At 34.7% G+C, this 24,089-nt stretch overlaps 1 protein-coding gene across 3 annotated transcripts in view; it reads right to left on the bottom strand.

Annotated features, from left to right (window-relative positions):
* Nucleotides 1–24,089, bottom strand: part of TRAM1 (translocation associated membrane protein 1) — a 42,324-nt gene that overhangs the window by 9,751 nt on the left and 8,484 nt on the right. For 2 of the 3 annotated variants that reach the window (XM_074206872.1, XM_074206873.1), the window contains 8 exons: nucleotides 19,536–19,599; nucleotides 18,124–18,239; nucleotides 17,901–18,017; nucleotides 15,982–16,040; nucleotides 14,654–14,738; nucleotides 2,039–2,109; nucleotides 1,826–1,930; nucleotides 1,132–1,275 (listed from right to left, as the gene is read on the bottom strand). In XM_074206872.1, the coding sequence (XP_074062973.1) occupies nucleotides 1,132–1,275; nucleotides 1,826–1,930; nucleotides 2,039–2,109; nucleotides 14,654–14,738; nucleotides 15,982–16,040; nucleotides 17,901–18,017; nucleotides 18,124–18,239; nucleotides 19,536–19,599 (761 nt within the window). Of the gene's footprint in view, nucleotides 1–1,131; nucleotides 1,276–1,825; nucleotides 1,931–2,038; nucleotides 2,110–14,653; nucleotides 14,739–15,981; nucleotides 16,041–17,900; nucleotides 18,018–18,123; nucleotides 18,240–19,396; nucleotides 19,464–19,535; nucleotides 19,600–24,089 lie in introns of those variants that run through there. The other variant, XM_074206874.1, reaches the window with a different exon arrangement.

Below are 24,089 nucleotides of genomic sequence, written 5' to 3'. Positions count from 1 at the left end.
TAGAAATAAACAGAAAATATTAGAGCATAATAGGACCAAAAAATAAACTATTAAGAGGAAAATCTATGTTTCAGCTTCAAGAAGAGGCTAGATTACATTATACTATCATATGCCTGGACAAAATTGTCTTTATTTCTCCCCAGTGGGTTCTAAATAGTTTTACTTCTTTGTCAAATGAGTTATTTCTTATTTACTTTTTTATCAAATGAAGAAAATTTTGACATTTCTGGTGTGATTAGAGCAAAATCACTTATTAAAATACTCTTAATTATTTTATGTACTGGCTGATCCAGCAGGTAAAAAAGCAAATGAACATATGATTGAATGGAGCCTAAACAGGGACCTCTTTGACAGTGTTAATTTCAATGTTTAGATCTGGTCAATAAGTAAGTATTCAGTAAGTGTCAGGTCCAATGCTAAGATACAAACAAAGGCAAAAGAACTGTCCCTGTCCTTGAGGAGGTCACAGTTAAAGGGAGGCAACAATAAGCAGACAAACATGTACAATCTATCTACAAGATAAATAGAAAATCACTAAAAGAAATAAGGCACTAGTATGAAGATGTGTTGGCAAAGATGTTCTATAAAATATGGGAATTTCAGTTGGGGCTTAAAAGAAGCCAGGAGGTGGAGTGGGAACAGGAAAACATTCTAGGCATGCCAGCTGCCAGAGAAGGTGCCTGGAACAGAGAGATGGAGGTTGTTGAATAGCCAGGAAACCAGTGTCACTGAATCTTTGAGTATGGGGCAGGGAATAAAGTGTAAAAAGTGTAAGAAGACAGGAAAGGTGGGGGGGGGGGGGGGGGGGGGGTTCTGTTATGCAGGGCTTTGAATGCCATTCTATTGATATTCTATTTAAATGCTATTCTATTTAAAAAATAAAAAAAACCCAAAACACCCATCCAACTATGGTGATGTAAAACACTACAACAAATTTTCAATTAATCATTTTTTATTTCTTTGAGTTAAATATATGGACCATTCTACCCTGATATAGGATTTATGAACTTGCCAGAGATATGAATTTAATATGCATCAATGTTTCTCTCCCCTATTGTGAACCAAGTCCCCAAATTTACTTGTTTCTCTGGTATGGATCAAATGACAGAGCTAAGAATAAATATATTGTACCTGACAGGCAACACATTGAAGTTTCCAGTACTGAAATCCAGCTTTTGATTTTCTGCTCTTGCTAGGCCAAAGCCAACAGTTAATACAGAGAGAATCAAAGTCAGAAGTCTTCCCAACACAAAAAGAACTGCCCAAAAAGAAAATCTGTAAGATAAATTTAACAAGTCAAATTCACTAACATATACAAATGAGACAAGAATGAGATCACAGTAAAAACTAGATAAAAAATCCTGAAATGAACTTAAAAAAAAAGAAAGAAAATCTGAAAGAGAATAAAATACTTAATTCTCTACCTTAGTTCAGAACAATGGGATAGATCAGATTTTTAAAAGGCTCTATATCATTATAATTTACCTTCTAATTCTGTTTTCAGGACTTTTTAACTGTTTTAGCTCTTGCCCTACCAAAAAGCATTTTAATTTAATCATTTTACAAGGATGTCCTACTGCTGAATACTTTTGCTTCTTCTATAAAGGTAGACATGTCTATTTTTAAATTTATAAGTATAATCTTAATGATAGGAACTAAAATATTTTCAAATTAATGGTTTCTCTCCTGGGATTAAAAAAGCACATTCTAACCTACTTTGTAACATCAGGTATTTTCCCTTTATTTTAAGCTTTTGAAGACAATTATATAAAACTGAATAACTTGGGTATGGATTTAAAATATTTGTGCTGTTTCAGGAACTTACCCTTTCTGATATTTTTCATCACTAAAATAAAACAGTCTGGAAATATGGAACAGAAATTCAACAAAGTAATGCAGCACCAAAAGGACAAGTCCCAGATGGTTCAAACTGTTAAAAACAGAAAACAAACACATAGAACAATTATTAGTTTGGTAATTGCTATTACTAAAAGTAATGTAGTAAAAGAGTTAAAGAGGAAACAAGCCCATAACTTACTTCAAAAGATAAGCTCCACCAATGTGAAAGAGGTAAAGACCAATGTAGACAAGCTGTCGTGGAATATCTTCCTGTTGAGACAGAAAAGGGAATCAGAGCTTAGTAGGGGGTTGTGTGATATGATGACAAGTAACATTGTCTACCCCAGAGTTGTGCTCTTTAGTTGGATTGATTGTTTGGCACCAGGAGAGCACTATAGCAGAGATAAAAAATGCCTTTTGAAAAGCTGTTTAATGGGGCGGCTGGGTGGCACAGTGGATAAGAGCACTGGCCCTGGAGTTAGGAGTACCTGAGTTCAAATCCAGCCTCAGACACTTAGAATTACCTAGTTGTGTGGCCTTGGGCAAGCCACTTAACTCCCACTGACTTGCTAAAACCTTAAAAAAATCATATATATTTAATAATAATGTTTAAAATCATAAAACTTTCTTGTTCTTGAAGTCAGGACTCAGAGAGCCCAAGAGCAAGAGGCCACTGAGGTCTAGGCGGCCTATGCTATTTATGAGCTATAGCAAGTCCTGGTTCTTCTAGGCCTCTGCTGCCTTATCCTAAGGGAAGGTTAATGTCTTGCTTGCAAGTAATATATCATATATTCTCTTGAAATTTATTCCATCTCTAAGATCCATGAGCCTCTGGGTTCATTTCAGAAAGACCAGTCAGATGTCACAGGCTCAGATTCTACCCAAGTCAGCCAAAGAGGTAGGGGAACCTCTCAAGAATGAAATTCTGAAGACACTAAGAAAAAAACTTTGAGGAGGAAAAAATGGCAATTGTCTGAGGAGGCAGCTGTGAATGTGCTGGAAATACACAACCAACCTGAATTTTAAAAAGGCAGAGGCAAGAGAGGATGAACACATATGTGGCACAGTACTGCAGAAGGGTCAAAGCTCACAAGGAGTTAATGCTGGTGAATAAAATCTAAGGAATTTTTTAAAAAAGATTTATTTGCTGTTAGTTTTTTTTTTAAGATCTGGAAAAAAAAAGATGAAAGAAGGGATAAGATTGCTTCTCCCACTGGATGGGCTAAGTAAGCCTTTACACATTCAATCTGTTAACTGAGGGAAGACAGAACTACTAAATTTCTACTTTAATTCTAATTCCTCTGCCAAATAAAAAGATTTGTACTGGATGAAAAGAACAAAATGAAAGAGTGAGCAGAGTTGCCTTGATGAATCCATGTTATTAATGTCCTTGCTGTCCTGAAAAAAATGGTAGATGTCACTGAGAGATAATATAAGTAAAATCTAAAAACTCATTGAAAAAATGAGAGATGTCCTATACCTGGAGAAAGAAAAAATATTCTAGAACACATTATCCAGAGACCTTTAATGATCATCTAAAAGAAAGTGATAATAACAAAGAACCAGAATGACTTAAGAACAGGTCAAGAAAAGATTTCCCCCCCAAAAAAAGAGAAGGAGGAATTTGCTTTTCTGGATTATCTATGAGTTCACATGTAATTCATTTCCTTGAATTCATTCTATTGTGTAAATTACATTTGTTCTATTTTATTTTATTTTTTTTTTGGCAAGGTAATGGGGTTAAGTGGCTTGCCCAAGGCCACATACCTAGGTAATTATTAAGCATCTGGGGCCGGATTTGAACTCATACTCCTGACTCCAGGGCCTGTGCGCTATCCACTGTGCCACCTAACCGCCCTTTAGTTTGTTCTATGCTTAAAAAAAAGAACAGGCCATCCTAGGTTAGACAAATTTCCTTTTATGATGGAATTATTAAATTTGTAGATCAATGGAAAGTTGTAAATATAGTTCAAACAGATTTTAACAAAGCAATTGTTAAAAATCTTTTAAACTGCTCTCTAAACAAAGAGATAAATGTTAGAATTTGGTGGATTAGGAACCTTAAAAGGCCAGAACCATAGAACGTTCCATAATGGTTTGATGTTAACTTGTCTAGAGGTCTGTAGAACAGTGGAGGGAATTCCCTATATGAATGAAATCAGTTTGGAACAAAAAAAGGGGAAAAATAGGGGAGATGAGACAATTGTTTTCAATTATTTAAAAGATTATATAGAAGAATTAGATTTTTTTTTTTCTGGCTGGCTCCAAAAGATAAAATTAGAACAATAGATGGAAGCTGAAAAGAGAGAAATTTAGCCTCAAAGAAAAGTTTCCTAATAATGACAGCTATCTAATAGAATGGATGGTTGCCTTGGTAGCTAAGAGCTCCTCTTGAATACTAGTCTTCAAACAAAAGCTAATCACACTCGCCAAGTATGTTTGTAGAATCAATTCATTTTTGGACATGGGTTAGACTGAATGTTTCCTGAGGTTCCTTCTAAGACTGAAATTCCAGGATTCTGGCTCTGTTATTCAACAAATTGTGACATTTGATGGTATTCCTTTGATGTTTAAATTGCCATTCTCTGGCTTAGAGGAATACTATAAAAAGAGTTCTTAAATTCTTTTGTAATAGTAATTTGAGTATATTTTGATGATGTTACAGATCTACTAAAGGTGAAGACTTAAATAAAACCCATTTTATAATGGCTAATTGTCTTGTGTAAGTCTCTATCCACAACATTATTTTTTCTTATTTCTGAATTAAAATGACTTCATTCTATTTAACTTTTCAAAGTCTTTTTCTTTGCTTTTTTTTTTTTTAAAAGGATTTTGCTAGGCAATGGTGTTAAAGTGGCTTGCCCAAGGCCACAAAGCTAGGTAATTATTAAGTGCCTGAGACCAGATTTGAACCCAGGTGCTCCTAACTTCAGGGCCGGTGCTTTATCCACTGTGCCACCTAGCCACCCCTCAAAGTCTTTTTCTATGATTTACTTCTGAGTTTTATTAGAAAGTGTGTTTGTGCATTCATATGGTCATCTGAAATAATTAAATGGTAACCTACAATTAAAGCAGAATGGGAATCGGAAAACCTGTGCTTACTGCCCTTACTGTAACTACATTGTAAATTCAATAAAGCTTTTCTGGGTCTCATCTGTAAAATAAGGAAGTTGGCCTAGATTCAATTTAATTCACTTAATATTTACTGAGCATCTATTCTGAAAATTCTTTATCAATATCCTGTGTTAGGTGCGGGGACGTATGAGTGATATATCAAAGTTGGAGATGTTACCCCAATGGAAAGAAGACAAACACAAAAGTAACAAAATTGTGAAAGTACATGAGTGGTAAAAAATGGAAGGCAGGATAACTGACAAGAAGAGTCATTTTTGGCTTAGGAGAAGGGAAGGACACATGCAGGAACTAGCACTTTAAGGAGGCTTGATCTTAAAGGGTGAATAGGATTTTAAGTGCTGCATGGGAAACTATTCCAGGTTCAGGCAATTAATAAATGGCACAGACAGACAAGACTCTAACATATTACACATTTGATTTATTGACAAATATGTATTAAATAATTTCTAATGTCTCCTTCAATTCTACAAATCATGTGAACGGCATTATATTGGAACCTTACTATAATATGCAGGACACAAATTTTTGTCCCTTACCTTTCATTAAGTATAGACTTATCCAGCTACCTGGAGGGCTAGCACAAAATTATGCTATGTAGCATATATTTTTCCTTCAAAAGATTCCATAGATAGTCACATCTGCAGAACCTCTGCAGATGTGATTAAGTCACTAAGAAAAAACATTCCTGTTGGACCTCTACAATGAACAAAGACTTCCCCTATGATTCAACTTTCATGTTAGCTGGAGATATCAAACCATCAAGTCCCTTATCCCCTACCATCTCACTTTTTTCCCTCACTGCAAAAATTCAATATTGTACAATTGCAATTTGATTAACTGTTGGATCTCATGAATGCAAAATATTTAGCTATAAAATTCTATTGCATGTACTATAGCATGTTATTCTGACTTATTATTATTATTATTATTATTATTATTATTATTTTGCAAAGCAAATGGGGTTAAGTAGCTTGCCCAAGGCCACACAGCTAGGTATTTATTAAGTGTCTGAGGCTGGATTTGAACTCTGGTACTGCTGACTCCAGGGCCGGTGCTCTATCCACTGTGCCACCTAGCCGCCCCCTGAATTATTTTTTAAAGTTATTTGAAGATTAGTGTCCCAAAGGCAAGTTAAAATAAACTAAAGGAATTCTCAGTATTTCTAACTAATTGTAGTACTTTCTTTTTTTTTCCCCAACAAGTGAATGATTTCTGGAATAACATTTTTATTCCATTCTAAAGAACAAATGCTAATAAATTAAAACAAAAAACCAAATGAACAAAAGGGTTTAGCAGATAGAGAACATGATCCAATACGTTTAAGTCTCCCATTATGTGACCCCCTCCCTGAATCTTTTTTTGCTTATTTAGGGCAAACATATGTCATACCACATTCTTTTTTCTGAAAATGATAGAAATCTATTTTTGATTCTAAAAATTCAAAATTATGCTAGTTTTCAAAGCAGATCCATTTCCCCTGTTTTCTTATTTCAAATTCCAACCCAAGAGAAGGAAAAACACCTAAACTTGCTAACCAGAAATCAGTTTGCTCTTTCCAGTTCAATATTTCAGCTCTATCAATTAATGTCCATTGTAGTGGAGGATGAATGGACAATGCTAGCCTACACCATCATAAACCTCTGCATTAATAACTTTCCAGGGCCAGTATTGCACAGTGTTTAGTGTTTCTTTCTATAGCTATACCCAGTATATTGAAGCTCTAGATTAATATAGAAGTATCTTAGATTTGGCTATTTTTGGTATTCCCCAATTTTTTTTTATATCCTAAGAATTATCTTCAAAGATTTTTGGAATATGACATATTTTGTGAATTTTGGGCTCCTTAGCAAGAACAATGTTATTAGGTTTTCTGATAATTTTAATGGAAGCATATTTGCAATGCAAATGAATTTTTAGGCTTACCATTCCAGTTTCTCAAACCATTATCCCAAGCACATTAATTACAATTAAATGTGTAATATTCTTCCTGGTACTTTTTCAACTAGCTTGCAAAAACTCATAAGTTATCATAACAAAATGAGCAGTTTTTAAAAGTGTAGTTTTATCGAGAAATAGGGTGGGGGCAGCTAGGTAGCACAGTGGATAGAGCACTGGCCGTGGAGTCAGAAGTACCTGAGTTCAAATCCAGTCTCAGACACTTAATAATTACCTAGCTGTGTGGCCTTGGGCAGGTCAATTTAACCCCACTACCTTGCAAAAACAACCAAACAAACAAAAAAAGAAATAGGATGGTATAGAGGATGGAATTCAGTGTTTGAAGTCAAGAGGACTTGGTTTAAAAACCTGTCTTTAATACTAACTATATGACTTTGGACAAGTCCCTTAACCTCTCAGTGGCCCAGGCAATTTCCTAAGACTGTAAGTCACATACCTCTTGAGATCTGGAAGGCATTCCCAAGTACTCAATTGCAACACATTGGTTATTTTCTATTGTTTATGTATCTTTTACAAATGGGTGCCATTTACTGATGTATATACACTTAAACTATAAAAAAGTTCATGGATTTGGCAATAAATATGTCTCTTTCTTGACTAGAATTTTAAAAAAATTCATTACAAAGTAGGTCTCTGAAATTCTGTATTCTCTCCCCTTTGAAGAAAATAACATATCATCTGTCATCAGCCCACCTTTTGAACTGCCACTAGCAGCTTTCTTTCTTCTGTGTACCAGTGGGAGCATTTCAAAGTAATCACTGTTCTAGTCACCCCCCTTTACTGATTCTTTCCAGACAGTACTCTTCCCAAAATAACTTTCATAGAGTAAATTTTAAGTAACTGTTTAACACATATGCAGCTGCTACTTGCAAATTATGCTAATTAGTTCAAACAGTTACTTTCAACTGTCATATATAGGTGTTAAAAATAGTTTTAGTTACTTCTAAGTTATGCAAATGTTCTACAAAAATTAGATGGCAGCTCTGGATGAATTCCACCTGGAATTGGTGAAGTGAGGATCTGGAACAAAAATCAATGATACTTTGAAAGTCCTTCTCCATTCCACTGAGTGAAAAAACATGGTAGGTATATTAATGCAGGGATACAAAGGATAAGAGAAGTAGTAATAAGATTGAATATATTAGTCTGAGGGCATATAGTTATCTAAAACCATGTGAGTAGATAGATGTACCCAGAAAATAAAAGTATAAATCCCTATAAAGTAACTAAAAAAAAAAGCAAGGGTGAAAATCTCAAACATTACCCAGAATAGAGGGTCATGTACCAAGAGTATGTATGTATTTCTGAAACAGTCAGGTGGCTGTTACCTATGTTTTAAGTGTACTATGATCTCTCTTGAAGGAAAGGTGAAAGGATTTAAAGAATATCACTCTAAGATATCAGAGACAATGAAGTACTTGTTCAATGTTCTGCCTGTCTCCCTAAACCAAGAATCTGAAGTGAGTCTTCAAAAAGGAAAAAAAAAAAGGGATCTTCACTGACACAAGAAACCTTATGTTAGCAGGCAGAAGACTAGAAGAACACAACAAAGAGGATGAAGGTAAAGAACAGAACTATATACACAATTTGAGATTTTTCTAAAGGGGAAGGAATTCATTGTTTTAATAAAGAAGCATCTTCTTATCTTCGAGGGAATGAAAAAACTATTAGGTGAGAGATCATTCAGTTGAAGCTATTCGGTGACCTGATAACAGCACTGAATGCATCTGCTTTATTTGTAGTGTGTGGTTCCAAGATATAACAGCCTTAAAACTGTTCCAAATGGTGATTCTGTTGGCTACAAATCATATTATTAGAAGAAATCTGGAAAGTATTGCCTAAGAAGATGACATGCCCTAGATTTTGAGACAAAGTATTTCAAAGAATTTAGAGGGAAAATTGGTAGGCTTCTATGGACAAAAATTCTATAGAAAGTCAGCTTGAGAAGAATAAGAATGTAGCAGAGGCACAGTGGATAAAATGCTGGGCTTTGGGTCAGGAAGACTGAATTCAAATCTGCCTTAGATAATGACTAATTGTATGACACTGGACAGATCATTTCACCTGCTGCTACTTGCAAATTATGCCAATTACTTCAGGAAAAACTGAAGTTTCTTCAAATGTTAGGAAAAAAGGATACTAATAGGAGCTATCTTTGCAGGGTTCTTGTGAAGTGTCAAATAAGGTAATATTAACATATTGTCAGCACATAGTAGATACTATAGAAAAGCATATTCCTGCCCTTCCCTCTAATAATACGTCAGATATTTGCATAAGCAATCAAATGGAAGAAGGAAAGAACCATGTACACATATTAGTAAATAAAAATTCTCAGTGGTGGTGATGATTGGTGATGGTGGTAGAGGTAATGGTGGGAAGAGAAATGAAAGGCTTCAAGTCAGAGATAACATAAGTTGAATTTTTCATGTGAACTAGGCATGACCACAAAGGGAGTGAAATCTGGCTCAGTATGATGCTATAGGATATTTTGGCAACTGTGTGGAAGATGGGGTAGAGAGGGAAGTGACTGGAGGCAGGGAAAATCAACTACTGAGACTAAGGCTAGATATACTGCTCTGAGATTCATCTTTACATAGACATAATTAAACTCATGGGAGGTGATGAGATAACTAACAGGGAGAGAGGCGAAGGCCCAGTATAGTACCTTGTAAAATGGATAAATTTAGGGGAAAGGATGATGATATAGCAAAGAAGTCTGAGAAAGAAGAGAAGAACAAAGAGAAGTGTCACAAAAATCTACAATATTGCGTATGCTAGAAGAAAGGGAGAAATCAACCAGCATCTTATGTTCCAGAGAGGTTAAGAAGGAAAAACAATGAGAAAATGCTACTGGTCAGGATATTTCAGAGAACAGCAGTAACTCTGGAGAGAGCAGTTTTTATTGAGAAAGAACCTTTAAAATATATGCAGAAATTGGGGCGCCTAGGTGGTGCAGTGGATAAAGCACCAGCTCTGGAGTCAGGAGTACCTGGGTTCAAATCCGGTCTCAGACACTTAATAATTACCTAGCTGTGTGGCCTTGGGCAAACCACTTAACATCATCTGCCTTGCAAAAACCTAATATATATATAGTAAACAGGAACATTACATTGCCACATACAGTGCTAAATCTTAGAATGAGCTGAAGCTGATAAGATGAACTGTTAACAATAAGTATTTTTTTGTTTTGTTTTGAAAAAGCTACACTGGGTGACAGGTGAAGGCTGAAATCATTGTTTGGGGGAGGGAGAATGCAAAGCTGATCAATTCTTACTTTGATATCCAACCTAAGGAGATGATGAGAGGGTACTTAGTTGTCCTTGGTGAATTCATGTCTCCTAGCCCAGATGAATTCCATGCTTAGGTCCTGAGAATTAGGGGCTATGATAGATAATTCATTATGAGGGAATTTCTGGAAAATCACTGAGGACAGAAAAGGACTATCATAGGACTGACGGACAAATCAATGGAATTAAGTGATTTGCCCAAAGTCACACAGTTAAGTAATTATTAAGTGTCTAAGGATAGTTTGAACTCAGGTCCTCCTGACTCCAAGGCTGGTGCTCTATCCACTGTGCCACCTAGATGCACCTAAATACTGCAATTTTCAAAACAAAGACCCATGCCAGGGATCCTGCCCAATTCCATTTCTGCCAAAATTCTGGCTTACTTAGGAAATATACAGTAAACATGAAGAAAAGGGAAGTAGTGAATGCAAAGAGCCAGTATGACCTCATTAAAAAACAGGTCATGACAGCCTAACCTTATTTCTTTGATAGGGCTAATTAAAAAAGCTGAACAGAATACTGAAAATAATTATAATTTACCTAGATTTCTGCAATGCATTTGATAAAAATGTCATACTATTTTTTTTTGTAAAAAATGAACATATAGTCCACATGATAAATACAACTGGATAAATTCAAAACTGGTTGAATCACTAATGATTAATTATCAACTTTGAAGGAAGTTCCTAGTGATGTGCTTCAGATTTGTGTATGACAGCCTTGTGCTCTTGAACATTTTTAATCAATGACTAGGATGTAGGAGTAGACAGTATGCCTATCAAATTTTTAGATGACAAACCTTTGTCAACTTCAGTTAATATATTGATCATAGAGTCAGGAACCAAAAATATCCTGCTAGACTAAAGTGTTGGGCTGAATCTATCAATATGAAATTAGAGAGAGATAAATGTAAAGTCTTACAGTTGGACTTATTAGAGAAATGCAAATTAAAATATCTCTGAGGTATCACCTCACACCTCTCAGAATGGCCAATATGACCAGAAAGGACAATGATCAATGTGGGAAGGGATGTGGGAAATCTGGGACACTAATACATTGTTGGTGGAGCTGTGAACTCATCCAACCTTTCTGGAGAGCAATTTGGTATTATGCCCAAAGGGCAATAAAAATGTGCACACCCTTTGATCCAGCAATACCACTACTGGGTCTATAACCTCAAGAGATGATGAAAAAGGGTAAAAACATCACTTGTACAAAAATATTCATAGCAGCCCTGTGGTGGCAAAGAGTTGGAAATTAAATGAATGTCCTTCAATTGGGGAATGGCTTAGCAAACTGTGGTATATGTATGTCATGGAACACTATTGTTCTATTAGAAACAAGGAGGGATGGGAATTCAGGGAAGCCTGGAAGAATTTGCATGAACTGATGCTGAGCAAGATGAGCAGAACCAGGAAAACACTGTACACCCTAACAGCAACATGGAGGTGATCATCAACCTTGATGGACTTGCTCATTTCATCAGGGACTATAATAGACAATTTTGGGCTGTCTGTGATGGAGAATACCATCTATATCCAGAGAAAGAATAGTGGAGTTTGAACAAAGACCAAAGACTATTTATTACCTTTAATTTAAAAAACAAACAAATAAACATTATCTCATTAAGTAACATTGCTATTTCTTACACTTTATTTTTCTTCCTTGAGGATATGAATTATCTCTCATCACATTCAACTCAGATCAATGTTTACTACAGAAACAATGAAAAGACTAAAAGACTGCCTTCTGTGGGGGGCTGGGGGGGAGGGAAGCAAGAATCGGGGAAAAATTGTAAAACTCAAAATAAATAAAATCTTTCTTTTAAAAAAAAGTCTTACAGTTGGGTTCATAAATTCAACTTCAAGGAAGGCATGGCTATAACAGATGTTTGCCTGAAAAAAACTGTGAGCTTTAGTAGACTGCAAACCAATGTACCTTATCAGCATGATATGGCAACAGCCAAGTTAATGCTACGTTGGGGTTCAATGAGAGGAGAAGCTTCAAAAAATGAAGTGATAATTCTCTTATACTCTTGACCTAGTCACAGTTTAGGAAGGAAATTCAGAAGTTAAAGACTGTCCAGATGAGAGCAACATGGAAGGTGAATGGTTTTGACTTAGTTACATGTAGATAGATTGAAAAGAGCTGGAAATATTCAGCATAGAGAAGGATACTGGGGGGGGGGGGGGCGGCGCGGGGGGGGGGTGAAGAACAATAAATACAGTGTGCAATTAGAAGAGAGATTTTTTTATTTAATTCTGTTTGGTTTCACAGTGGGTAAAAATTGCAGGGAAGAAAATGGAGGATTGATGACAAGGAGAACTTTCTGACAATTTGAGTTACCCAAAAATAGAAAGGCTATTTTTGGTGGTTTACTTCTAATCATTCAAATTGGAGCTGGACAATTTGTTGAGAATGGTATTTTAAGCATATGGGCTAGATGGCCTCTTTTGGACTTCAGTGGTTGTATAGTGGAATTCTGTCACTGTGATATCTAAGGTATAATTAGTAAAGCAAAAAACAACCTCTAAGATCCTTAATGACCATATTGAAGGTGGATTTTTAAAACTTTACCTATAGATTATAGAGCCAAAAGTTTTAGAAAGACACACACACGCATGTATGTATATTCAGCATTTTAGAAGGCCTACAATGACACAAGGATAAAAAACAGTTGATATATTTAAATATGATTTCTTAAGAAAAAAACCAATGTAATGTATTTTTAGCAAACACAGCTGTAAAGACATAACTTCTACCTCTATAGATACTTTTTTTGATTTTCTCATCTATCCTTTTCTATCCACCTAAACCCACTTGTTAACTCATTTATTATGTAATACTCCTATTTGCCAAGTATTATAAGTTATATAAAAAAGAAGTGTAAGAAATAATCTGCTATTGTGGAACTTAGGAGTCTGCTAAGGTGCCACTGAAAATTGTGTTCATAACCCCCCCCTTTTTTCCTTACAACACTATAAAAACACTATAAAAAAAGAACCTTTGACCTATTTTTCTCCACACTCACAAGTGATATTAAAAGTCCCCACCCTCCCAAAAATAAACTATCCTCCAAGATCATCTAAATTCTGGCTTTTACATGGACTCCATTATATAGCTATTAGTTTAGCAAACAATGTCAGTGAAGGTTAGAATTGTAAAATAAGCAAAATGAACACAAAGAACAAAAACTCAATGGCTACCATCTTTGAATTATTATTTTTCTGTATCAAGAAACATGTTTACAATTCCTCACAAGGCATATATATGTAAAGAGTGCTGGAGTCAAGAAGAACTGGTTCAGTTCCAGTATCTAAAGCTTAAGAGATATGGGACCACTATCAAGTCACTGAACCTCTCCTCATCTATGAAATGCTATTGATCTAACAGGGATCAGAGAAGAATGGAAATCAAATGCTTAAAAGATTCCCTGAATAGTAGCTACTATATTTGAGTGTAACATTAGACACACAATGTTTGGTGAATTGAGGGAATTTTATAAAGTTCTAGAAAAAGGGAGAGAGTGCTTGAATAATTTCTAAGTGCAGAAGAACAAGTGAGGCACAGAAAGAAGTGATCCTGGAAGCAGAAAAAATGAATGAGAGAATGTTCATGTGAATAAAACATAAGGATATGGAAAGAAAAGGACAAATCAGAATATCAGAAAGCTAGTAGGAATAAGAAAAGAGCTAGAGAATAGCAGGAAGTAGCTTTATTTTAGTTGAAGGTAATTAAAGACTATATTGGAGGCTTTGGGGGAAAAAAAACTGGCAAAGACAATTTTTTAAGTAAAAGAAAGTGCCTTGAAAAAAGTTCCGGAAGGAGACTAGAGTCAGTTGTCTCTTCCACTTAAGAATTCTATTTATATGTTCAAGAAGGCCCCCACCCCCAACTGTCTTATACTTTAAAAAAAGAATTCATCCATCTTAGGAATGTTTTGAAAGAATAAGATGATTTTGTTGGTCAAAACCCTTTAGCTATGAGTTACTCCTCTCAATATTGAATTCTCTCTAAAATTTACACACAGATCTTTATGCTTCAGTAATCTAAAGTTTTAGTCCTTACTACACAAATAAGATGTAAACAGCTGATGGGAATTATAGTATAGTTAAAAGCCAACTCAGGATAAAACTGTTCTCTTGGAAAAAAAATCAATGGTAAAATTAAGATCAATAGCACCACTCAAAATTTGCATTTATTGGCTCTTGGAAGTGTTCGAATTAAATTGAAATCAAATGAATGACCCAAACTCATGTTAGAAATGGAGAGAACTTTTTGGGGGAAGGAAGGTTTGGGGAGGGTAAGTAGAAGAGAGATTAATGTGAGTAAAAAAGATATTGGATAAAATAAAAAAAAAAAAAGAGTTCCTCCAAGAAATAAAAAAAAAATTGATAGTAAGATCATTTAAAAAAATTATACATTGTCCAGCTTACTTTTTTGGTTTTCTGGAAGTAGAGCTCAGGAAAAGCATGAAACCAGTAAGCCAGCTGTGATATGTAGAAAAACTTCATTTGAAATCTGTACAACACAAGAAAGTGAAATAAATACTTTAACATAATATATTTAAAGAATACAGAATAGAATAAATATTGGAAGTCAGGGTCAGTCAGAATTATCATAGTATTCCCTGATGTATCTATATTGTATACCACAGGGAGAGGTATGATTAGAGGGATATCATCCCAATATCCCACTGACCCCCAAAAGATCCCCATAAGCCACCTGCCTCACAAAATAGACCTGAAATTCTCACTTTTGTGATACTTTTTAAAGGCTTATTAAACAAAAGGTCTACTGGTTACCATACAAATTACCATAAGACAAATCTAGTCTTTTCATTAGTATATAATCACTGAATAGTTTATCAGGGCAGCTAGTTGGAAAGCATAGAGAATCTAATGCTGAAGGGATGAGACAGACTTAGTTTTGAGGTAGGAGGGAAGGAAGAAGATTCTTGCAACAAGAGGAAGGCAGCAACCAGAGGAAAGGAAGCAAAAGTACAACCCAATGGAAAGACAGTAGAGTAGCATTAGGATATAGTGTAGATTTGCAAATTTTAGAAAGGATACATATATTCATCACTTTAGAAGTTTTACAAGGACCCAAGGATTATTTTTCTCAAGAAAATAAAAAGATAAAGCATTGGGCATTTTAGCAAACACAGATGCAAAGACACTTCTACTTCTATAGTTACTTTTTTGATTTTTCTCACCTCTCCTCTACCCACTCATTCCCACTTTTTAATTCAGTTATTATGGAATATTCCTATTTGCCAAGTATTATAATTTTGCCAAGTATATATAATAAAGAAGTAAGAGACATTATTTGCTCTCAAGGAACTTAGGAGTCTGTTGAGGCAACAAAAGTGATAAGAGTTCAAAAAAAATCAGATGCATACTGGAGATGGTATATAACTAGCTTTTAAAGTGAAGTTCACAAAGCATGGGGGTGATGAGAATTCAAAGTCACTATGGGAAAAGGATTGTGGAAGAAGGGGACTGATTTGAGCTTAAAAGGTGAAAAAGAAATATGAAGAAGGAATGAATGGATCATAGCTAAAAGAGAAAAAGGCAAGAGGATAGAGAAGAAAGCAAAAAAGAGGAAATAAAAAAGTAAGAACAAGAATAAAGGGAAGAAGAGCATAATAAAAAGTTCAAGTGTAAGGGGTAAACTAATTAACTGAACTAATTAACATTTGCTGCCCTTTCATTTGGCAGAACTATTTCCTTTAATCAATAAAAGCAAATTAAAAACAACTTACGTCATCAGGATAAGGGGGTGGGACCTCCACAGAATAGTTGGATCTGAGATGAAGTTCTCCTAAGACAGTATTGACACAAAAATTAGCCTACAGAAGAAAACTCAAAAAAATAAAGTAGAAAAATATTTCCATTTCTTTGAACCCCAAATCTCATCATGCTCAGTGATAAAATGAAGAACTAAATTTAGACTCCTAAAGATTCTTATGGCTTTAAGGTTTAAGTAGGTGCTTAAGATAGTCAAAAATTTTTGTTGATGTTTTAAATATATTCTAATATAATCAAATAGTTCTCTAGATAAACAATATTATTGGCTTGTTAATGTCAGGTTAACTAGCATTTATTTGAGACAAAAAGAAAAACACTTTAAATTCTATTCTAATATTTATCTGATTTTATTTCCTGATAGTCAAACCATGCAATGTAGAGAGGGAGGTATATTAGTTATAAGTTGTTTGCCTTTGCTAACAGATCCCAACTCAGTATAGTTCCATTTCCACTTCTTGAATTTCCTAGACTTTCTCTGGGCTTATTGACCTATCCTATTTTAAGCCCTCTCTCAACTCTGTGAAAAAAATGTTTTGCAATCTATCCCTCTATTAAAATAGTCACACAAAAAAAAACTATGAGAATTAAAAAAATAAACGAACAACTCTTCAATTGAATTAAATACTGACATACCCCCAAAATGTAAATATCAAAATAATAATGTTTTGGTACACTGACTCCCATATGGACTGGTAAAAATATCTGTTACACAGGAAATTTTATCTAACAGAATACAATATAAAAAAACAAAACACTGTTCTTATGTATGACCACTGATACAGAAGTAGTCTCCAAATGGTCTAATAATTTGAGAGTCTACATCTGCATTAATTTTATAGAAAGCATTATTATTAAAGCCATCAATATAGAACAAAAGGAGAAAGATACTGAAATATAGAAAGGAAACACATTCTTGAATGATGCAACCTTAACATCTACCCTGAAAGTGTTAAAATGGCTTTCTTTCTTTCTTTTTTTTTTAGGTTTTTGCAAGGCAAATGGGGTTAAGTGGCTTGCCCAAGGCCACACAGCTAGGTAATTATTAAGTGTCTGAGACTGGATTTGAACCCAGGTACTCCTGACTCCAGGGCCAGTGCTTTATCCACTACACCACCTAGCCGCCCCTCTTTCTTTAACTAAAAATTTTTTTCATCAATAGCCCACCAATTTAACTTACTTCTAAAAAACTCTAATGCAAAAATCTAACTCATTTATCCAAAGAATACTTTCAAATAAAAGTGCCATTTTCCCAAAGAAATTTTTAGAAAAACCTAATTTCTAGCCTGTTTAACAAATATCTGTGAAGATGACACATTTTGAGAAAAACATAAATAGAAATAAATGCCTTTAAAATAAAAGTTCTTACTTTTTCCATAAGTTAGAATGATATAAGCAAGGTTCTGGTTGTACTCTTTGAAAAAGCGTGCAATATTTTTAAAGCTCTCTGGAAAGCATTTTGCCTGGCTGGCTTTATTTGCAAGAAATGGCTGAAAACATCTCACCCTTGGGCACCACTAGTATTAAAGTCATTGCTATCTTAAAATCTTTTTTGCTAATACAGACACTGCCTGCAAGTGAATACAAAGATAAAAATATTTTCCTGATACAGGGACTATAAATGTAGCATATGGCATTCTAAACAAAACAACATTAAACAAAATAATCATAGTATACAGGTTCAAGAACAAATGTATTACCTCGAATTCTACATTTATACAAGATTACTATCCAACAATTAGTTGGGGGGAAAAGGAAGAAATTCAAAATTTCATTAAACCAAAATTAATTTATAGGTTGGAGGACAGTATCGAAATAGAAAACTTTCTATTTGGTATTTAAAATGTTAGTTATGGGGGTATGACACAATACTTACAGACACTAGAATGCTTGTGCCCCAAATACAAGAAAAAAGGTAGAATGCACTAAGTTGACCAGATTCATTAAACTTGCTGTGTTTCGTTTTGGAGAAATGCATTCGCCTGTTAATTTTCTAAAAATAAAAATAGTCATTAATAATTATTGGGAATCCAAGTACATAACAAGTTCATGTTGTAATGTTTTATGCCACCTTAAAGAAAGCCATACTGGGTACTTACATCTAACACATATTCCTGAATTATGGCATGGATAATTATTGCTACCAGCATATAGAAGAAAACTGTAGCCAAATCTTTGATGCCATAGTAATAGAGTGTTTCAGTTGCATGGTCTTCTGAAAGTTAAAAAGAAAACCAAAGTTGTTAGATTGTTAATTAACAATGGAACTTAGTAAAACGTAGTTTTATGGAAACAATCAAAAAATTAAGAATAAAGCTCTAGTAATTCTCCAGGGTAATCAGCTCTTAGGATAAGTCTGAATATGAATAACAAAGCTTAAGAAGCAATTAGTTTTGATTTGAGAGGAAAACTCAATTTCATCTGGAAAAGTCTAGATTTATGCTTTTATATGAAAAAACTAAGAGTTAACTTAAGCATCTTCACTACTTTAACTATTATTTGCCAATTACAAATAAACCCCCCCACAATTCTAATCAAATAATACTCACTTGCTTAACATCTTTCCTATTGACTTCTAGCTTCCCTTCCCTCATTTATTCTGCTTTAGTTAAATTCATCACAGACAATTTTTAATGGTCATGAGGCCTAATTATATGGTTATTACACTGAAGAGTTCTAAGAATGTATAATTTAGAAACCAATATGCCAAATCCAAAAATTCTGAGCTCTTTTGAATGTATTTAAGTAGTGTGAAAATGTACTAATGCTCATTCCCCATTCACAGCAACTAATATTACTTTAAACTTCCATTTCTTTCTAATAATGCACTATTTAAAAAAAATTAACTTTAATGGAATATTTTTATTTTCTGAAATGGGAAAAAGTGATTTGGAGGGTAATACAAGATAATTCAGGCAATCACAAAGCCTGTTATTTATTGACTAATTATTTTTAAATGCATAACATCTTGGGAATGTTAAGTTCAAAATCTGTAAACCTACAGGCTGAGAACTATCTAATTTGAATAAGAAATATGATCCAAACTCTTACATCGTAATTGGGAGAAGGATGTCAGTTGATTTGAGAAGTTACATTTTAAGCTCCAAACTATTAAACTGATAAGATCACTTCTCCACACAAGCATAAATACCATATACAAATACACAAATATCACTAGCACATTACATAAGTAAATGCAAAATTAAAAAGTACATACAAAATTAATTTGAAAGAATAAATACTCATTATGGGTTCTAAAGCTGCTCCATAAGAAAAAAAAATCTAAATCATCCAAGCACTGAAAACACAAAAACTAATTTTTATATAATCTATTAGGAGATGCCAGTCAAAAATAACGGATTTTGCACTCACTATGAACATCAATAAGCTAGGGTTCCCTTCTAGTAATGAGGATGGTCTGATAGCTTAAAGGAGAAACAATAGTCTATGACGTTCTCAATGCTATTTTGTGCTCTGCTCATCACAATAGCAAATTCTAAAGGGTATCTACCTGTGGCTGGAATGGTAACATTATATTGAAGAGTAACAAAAATAACTGCTGCTTTTGTTGTAATCTGAAAGAAAGAAAGAAACATTAAGACAAATCAGAGTGCTGAATTAACTTGAAGAACCTGCAACATATAGATCAAATATATCCTCCCAAATACAAACTAGAGAGGAAGGGGATTCTGGTACTGGCCCTAAGCATTAGTTACAGAAGTCATTAAAGAGGGAAGGTAGGTGACTTGGTGTAATGCATATGGAACTGAAAAGCAGATATTTCCAAACTGGGGAGTAACAGAAGATGGTACATTATAGTATGGGGGGGGGGGGGAGAATTAGAACTTTTATTTCCTGTATCCAGAAAAAAAGAGAAAGAAATGTAAACTTCATTAATATTTAATATACAAATTGACACTACTAAACTAATTCAGTCTATATGTCAGATGTTACAGATGGTCCGATGGGTATCCTCAGAGCAGGAGTTCTAAAACTGAGGGATTAACTGTGATGCTTTCACCTGCTCCTTCTATCATGGCCTCTCTACACCTGGTTAAGTGAATTTACAGATCATATTATCTAGCTAACAAAATGGACAAGTGACTTACTTGTTGTAAAAATAACAAGAACAATGTGGATTTATGATAATAGTAATAAATAGTAAGAAAAAACCTGAAGAACTGACGCATTTCCCACTCCCAGTACAAGCTTTTTCAGTCACATTGATTTTTAAAATGATCTAATCAAACCTGATAAGTTGGCAAAAAAAATCTAAATTATTTGAAATGTAATTGTTATTGTTAATAATTAAATTTTTCCTTATTGTGCCATCTTGCACACCTCAAAGTACTTAGAAAATAAATTTCTGTTGCTAAAAATAGCATTATTTACAAATTCTCAGGTCTGCACGTAAGTTTGCAGATAAAATTTTATGTTTATAAAGCTTTCAAATAGTTTCTGTGGTTTTCAAACTGACTTATAAAAAAATCCAATCAATTTCTGAGAATTGAATATCATGAAAGAGGGACATATACTAGCCAGATTTAAATAAAAATCTTATTGTAATTGGTGGTTGGAACTGAATTATGATCATCATAATTTGTGAAGTACAGTTAATGATGCACCTATTCCAAACAGATTCGTGTATCTTTATAAGTAGCTTATGAGTCATTAAAACCAAAATACTGGAATAAACTGAACTTAGAACTAGACTCCTGAGTTGCTATACCATAAAATATTAAACCCAATCATCCTCATGAAACAATTTTTTTAGTAAGAGCAAAAGATTCTGCCCTGTTAACAAATTAAAAATTTTTGTAAATTATTTTTTATTCATTTCATTTCTTTTTTTCTATTTTCTTACCTATATGAAACCCATACATTCAATTCAATAAATGTTTTTTTTTTATTAAGCACCTGCTCCATACCCTGCAGGCACTGTACCAAGTGCTGGAGATAAAAATAAGATGAAATCCAGTCCCTACCTTCAAAGAATTTACAATTAATGAGGTGACACAATACACAAAAGGAACCTTGATAGGGTAGGGTGGGACACCACCAAGAGTACCTGAAGCAGAGATATCTTATTCCTTGGATTTGAAACCAAGCTGAGTGGCAGGTAGAAAGAGGAGTGGGTCCTGTCCTCTATAAAGGAAATCCAGGAGTTCAATGCTCCAAACCTCCAGAACAGAAAGGAAGCTACCTAGTATTCAAGGCTGAATTAGCAGTATGGTGATGAGATTAGGATCAATGGGCTTCTCCCAGAGGGGATCTTATTCCTTGGAGTGGAAACCAAGCAGAGCTGCAGAGAATGGAGTTTCTTCCAGTAATGTAGGTACACCATCCAATCCAGTTTACCCATTCTGGGTACCTCTTTTCATGTCCTCCTTGCTTTCTCCTAACATCCCACAGATACCAGATCTGACAGATACTCTATCTGCCTACTGTTACTGATTGTCATGTGTATGTGGAGTCTAGAGGTGTGTTCAAGAAAGACTAGTACCTCTGTATGAGGGCCACCAAACCCTTTTTGGGGCTAATTTCTACCTGAGTCACCCAACTCACCTTTGGTTCCAAGAAGCTGTAGCATGCACAGTGGATGCGACTCAGTAAAATCTTTTTAGTGACCAGGCTAAACCAGGTTGAGGCTAACTGAGGGAGTCTCAAACTGTTGGTGAGTTATGAGGGTCATCTACTCCAAGCACTTGAAGTCTTCCAGTGGTGGAATGGAAGGATGAGAACAATTTGTTCCAAGGACCATGAAGGCAGCTGAAGCAGGTGCTGTGGAGCACTTAGAACTTGTTTAGACATCCACTGCACCTTAGAGCCGCCACCACCGCTGTCTTGACTCTGTCTTGTCACTGCAAATGACTTTGGAGGAGAGTGAGGCTACTGACATCTTGCAACTCTGCCTTACTTAAATCCAGTTTACCCAAGTGATGTCATTTTGCTTTTCTTTGATAATGAAGGTCAAGAACCAGCCCAGTCCTCTCATTATACAATTCCTTGAAGACAACTTTTATTCTTGTTATGATAAAGAGCTCCAAAAACCAAGTTGCAGTTTGCTCACACCTACTATGCACCTCTCCCATACCCTCTGGTGAAGTCATTTTGAATTCTTCAGGGGTGGGGGTATATGCTATTTCTTGCTATCATATAGCAACACTGGTAAGACTGTTAATACTGAAAAGATGGGTCTTGCTTTCATGGGAAGTTTGGGACTGGCAAAGCTCTGCAAGTTCTCAAAAGCAATCCCACTCTCCTTTTTTAGTTCAGGTCCAAAATATTGTCCATCTGCTACTGCCTGGCCTAGACACTGATGGAGAAGTTCTCATCAAAATGCATTTTTAAATCTGGGCAAGAAATATTCCTTATCTACTTGGTCTTTCCTGTGTAGACAGATCAAACTCTTTTAAATGATAACAGATTTCTTGCAAGAAGTTCTGTAATGGTCTGGAGTATGATACATGATCAGCAGCATGTCTTCTGCAAATAGGAACATTTAGAAAACATCTCCATTCATAGGGAATAATTTCTCTTTGAGTTGAACTCTGCTCTGTATTTTGTTCACAGCGATGAATAGCTTAAGTGAACATACTTCACCTGATGTTTATGCTAACTTATGTATGATGTTTACTATTAGAGGGTCACTAAAGTTATTTCTTAATATCTTCTGTGGAATCTTGAATGATATTTTTTCTTTTATTTAATTTTTTTCATCCATATGCACATGTATATATTTAAGTTACAAAATTCCCTTCCACCCCCTCCCCTTGAATGATTTTTGATTATGGGAGATATCTTGTTATAAAAGAGTCTTCAGTGGTTATATTATTAATGGTAGTTATTATCATTCTTTCAGCTGTCCTTTGAAGATGCCAAGGTCATCCACTGCATCCTGGCTTGCCACCAGTAGTCCTTTGCCATTGGGCTTTGATGACTGAGGATTTGTTCAACTTCAGCTCATTTAAATCCAATTCAAGCGCAAACTGAATTATCATGTATTTGTGATGTCATGAAGGATGAATAGCAACAACACTTATTAGGTCTGAGATTTTCCCCCCATGCCTTCAGTATATCCTCACAATTGTTTTAACATCAACATGAATATGTATTTGGTCCAATTTGGGTTAATCTAACATAGTATGTTTTATAGCATGTTTTACACAGTAGAACAGAACAGGAATAAAAATTTATAAATAAGTACATGTGTTATTTTAAATACACACACATACATACTTAAGAACACATACAAATATAAAACTTTAAAAATGTTTTTAATTTAAGGATATGACACCAAAAGTTTGGAGGATAACGCTACAGAAACTAAGAGAACCAGACTTGGATTCAGAAAACACTGGGTTCAAATTTTGTGACTTATGACACAAACCTAAGCAAGTCATTTAAAAGTATTAATAATCCCAGTATTTTCCTTAATGAGATTTCTCTAAACTAAATAACCACAGGTCTTCACATTCTACCCCTAGGAAAAATACAGGAACCATCAGCTTTCAGACAATATAATGCTGGCAGACATACCTGGGGACTCCTGAGCACTATGGGAAGAGGATTAAGTACTTCCTTACAGTTCAATAGAGTAGTGAGAATTTCCTAATTCTCTTGAGTTGGTTGCCTCCTGACTAATAATTCTAGATTATTCGAGCTACCCTTAGACTCAGTTCTCTTCTCTGAACTATTCCAAGTCAATCTTATCCCATTCCCACATAAAAGTCTTTCCTTTCAGTTTTAGAAGATAGTTCAACTCATCAAGTCTTCCCCCACGCCCAACTTCTTCATCTTTATGCCTTTACTCTTCTACTGCTGGATTAAGTTTCATTTGGCCAAAGTCAGTTTGCCAAATGATCAGAGATAGTCACTGTATTGGGATGCTTAAGTTACAGAAACATTTGTTTTTTTTTTTTTAGAAAACTTTAAAAAAATTAATATTTTATTTTTTCTCATTAATCAAGTATCAAGCAGTCTTGTCCAATACAAATAACTTGATTGTTACTATTTTCAAGTTTACTAAACTTGCACAGAAATGTAAAGAATTGCAATCTTAAGG

The sequence above is a fragment of the Macrotis lagotis genome, chromosome X (genome assembly GCF_037893015.1).
Source record: "Macrotis lagotis isolate mMagLag1 chromosome X, bilby.v1.9.chrom.fasta, whole genome shotgun sequence".
Lineage (NCBI taxonomy): Eukaryota > Metazoa > Chordata > Mammalia > Peramelemorphia > Peramelidae > Macrotis > Macrotis lagotis.
This window is presented reverse-complemented; position numbering and strand designations above follow the sequence as displayed.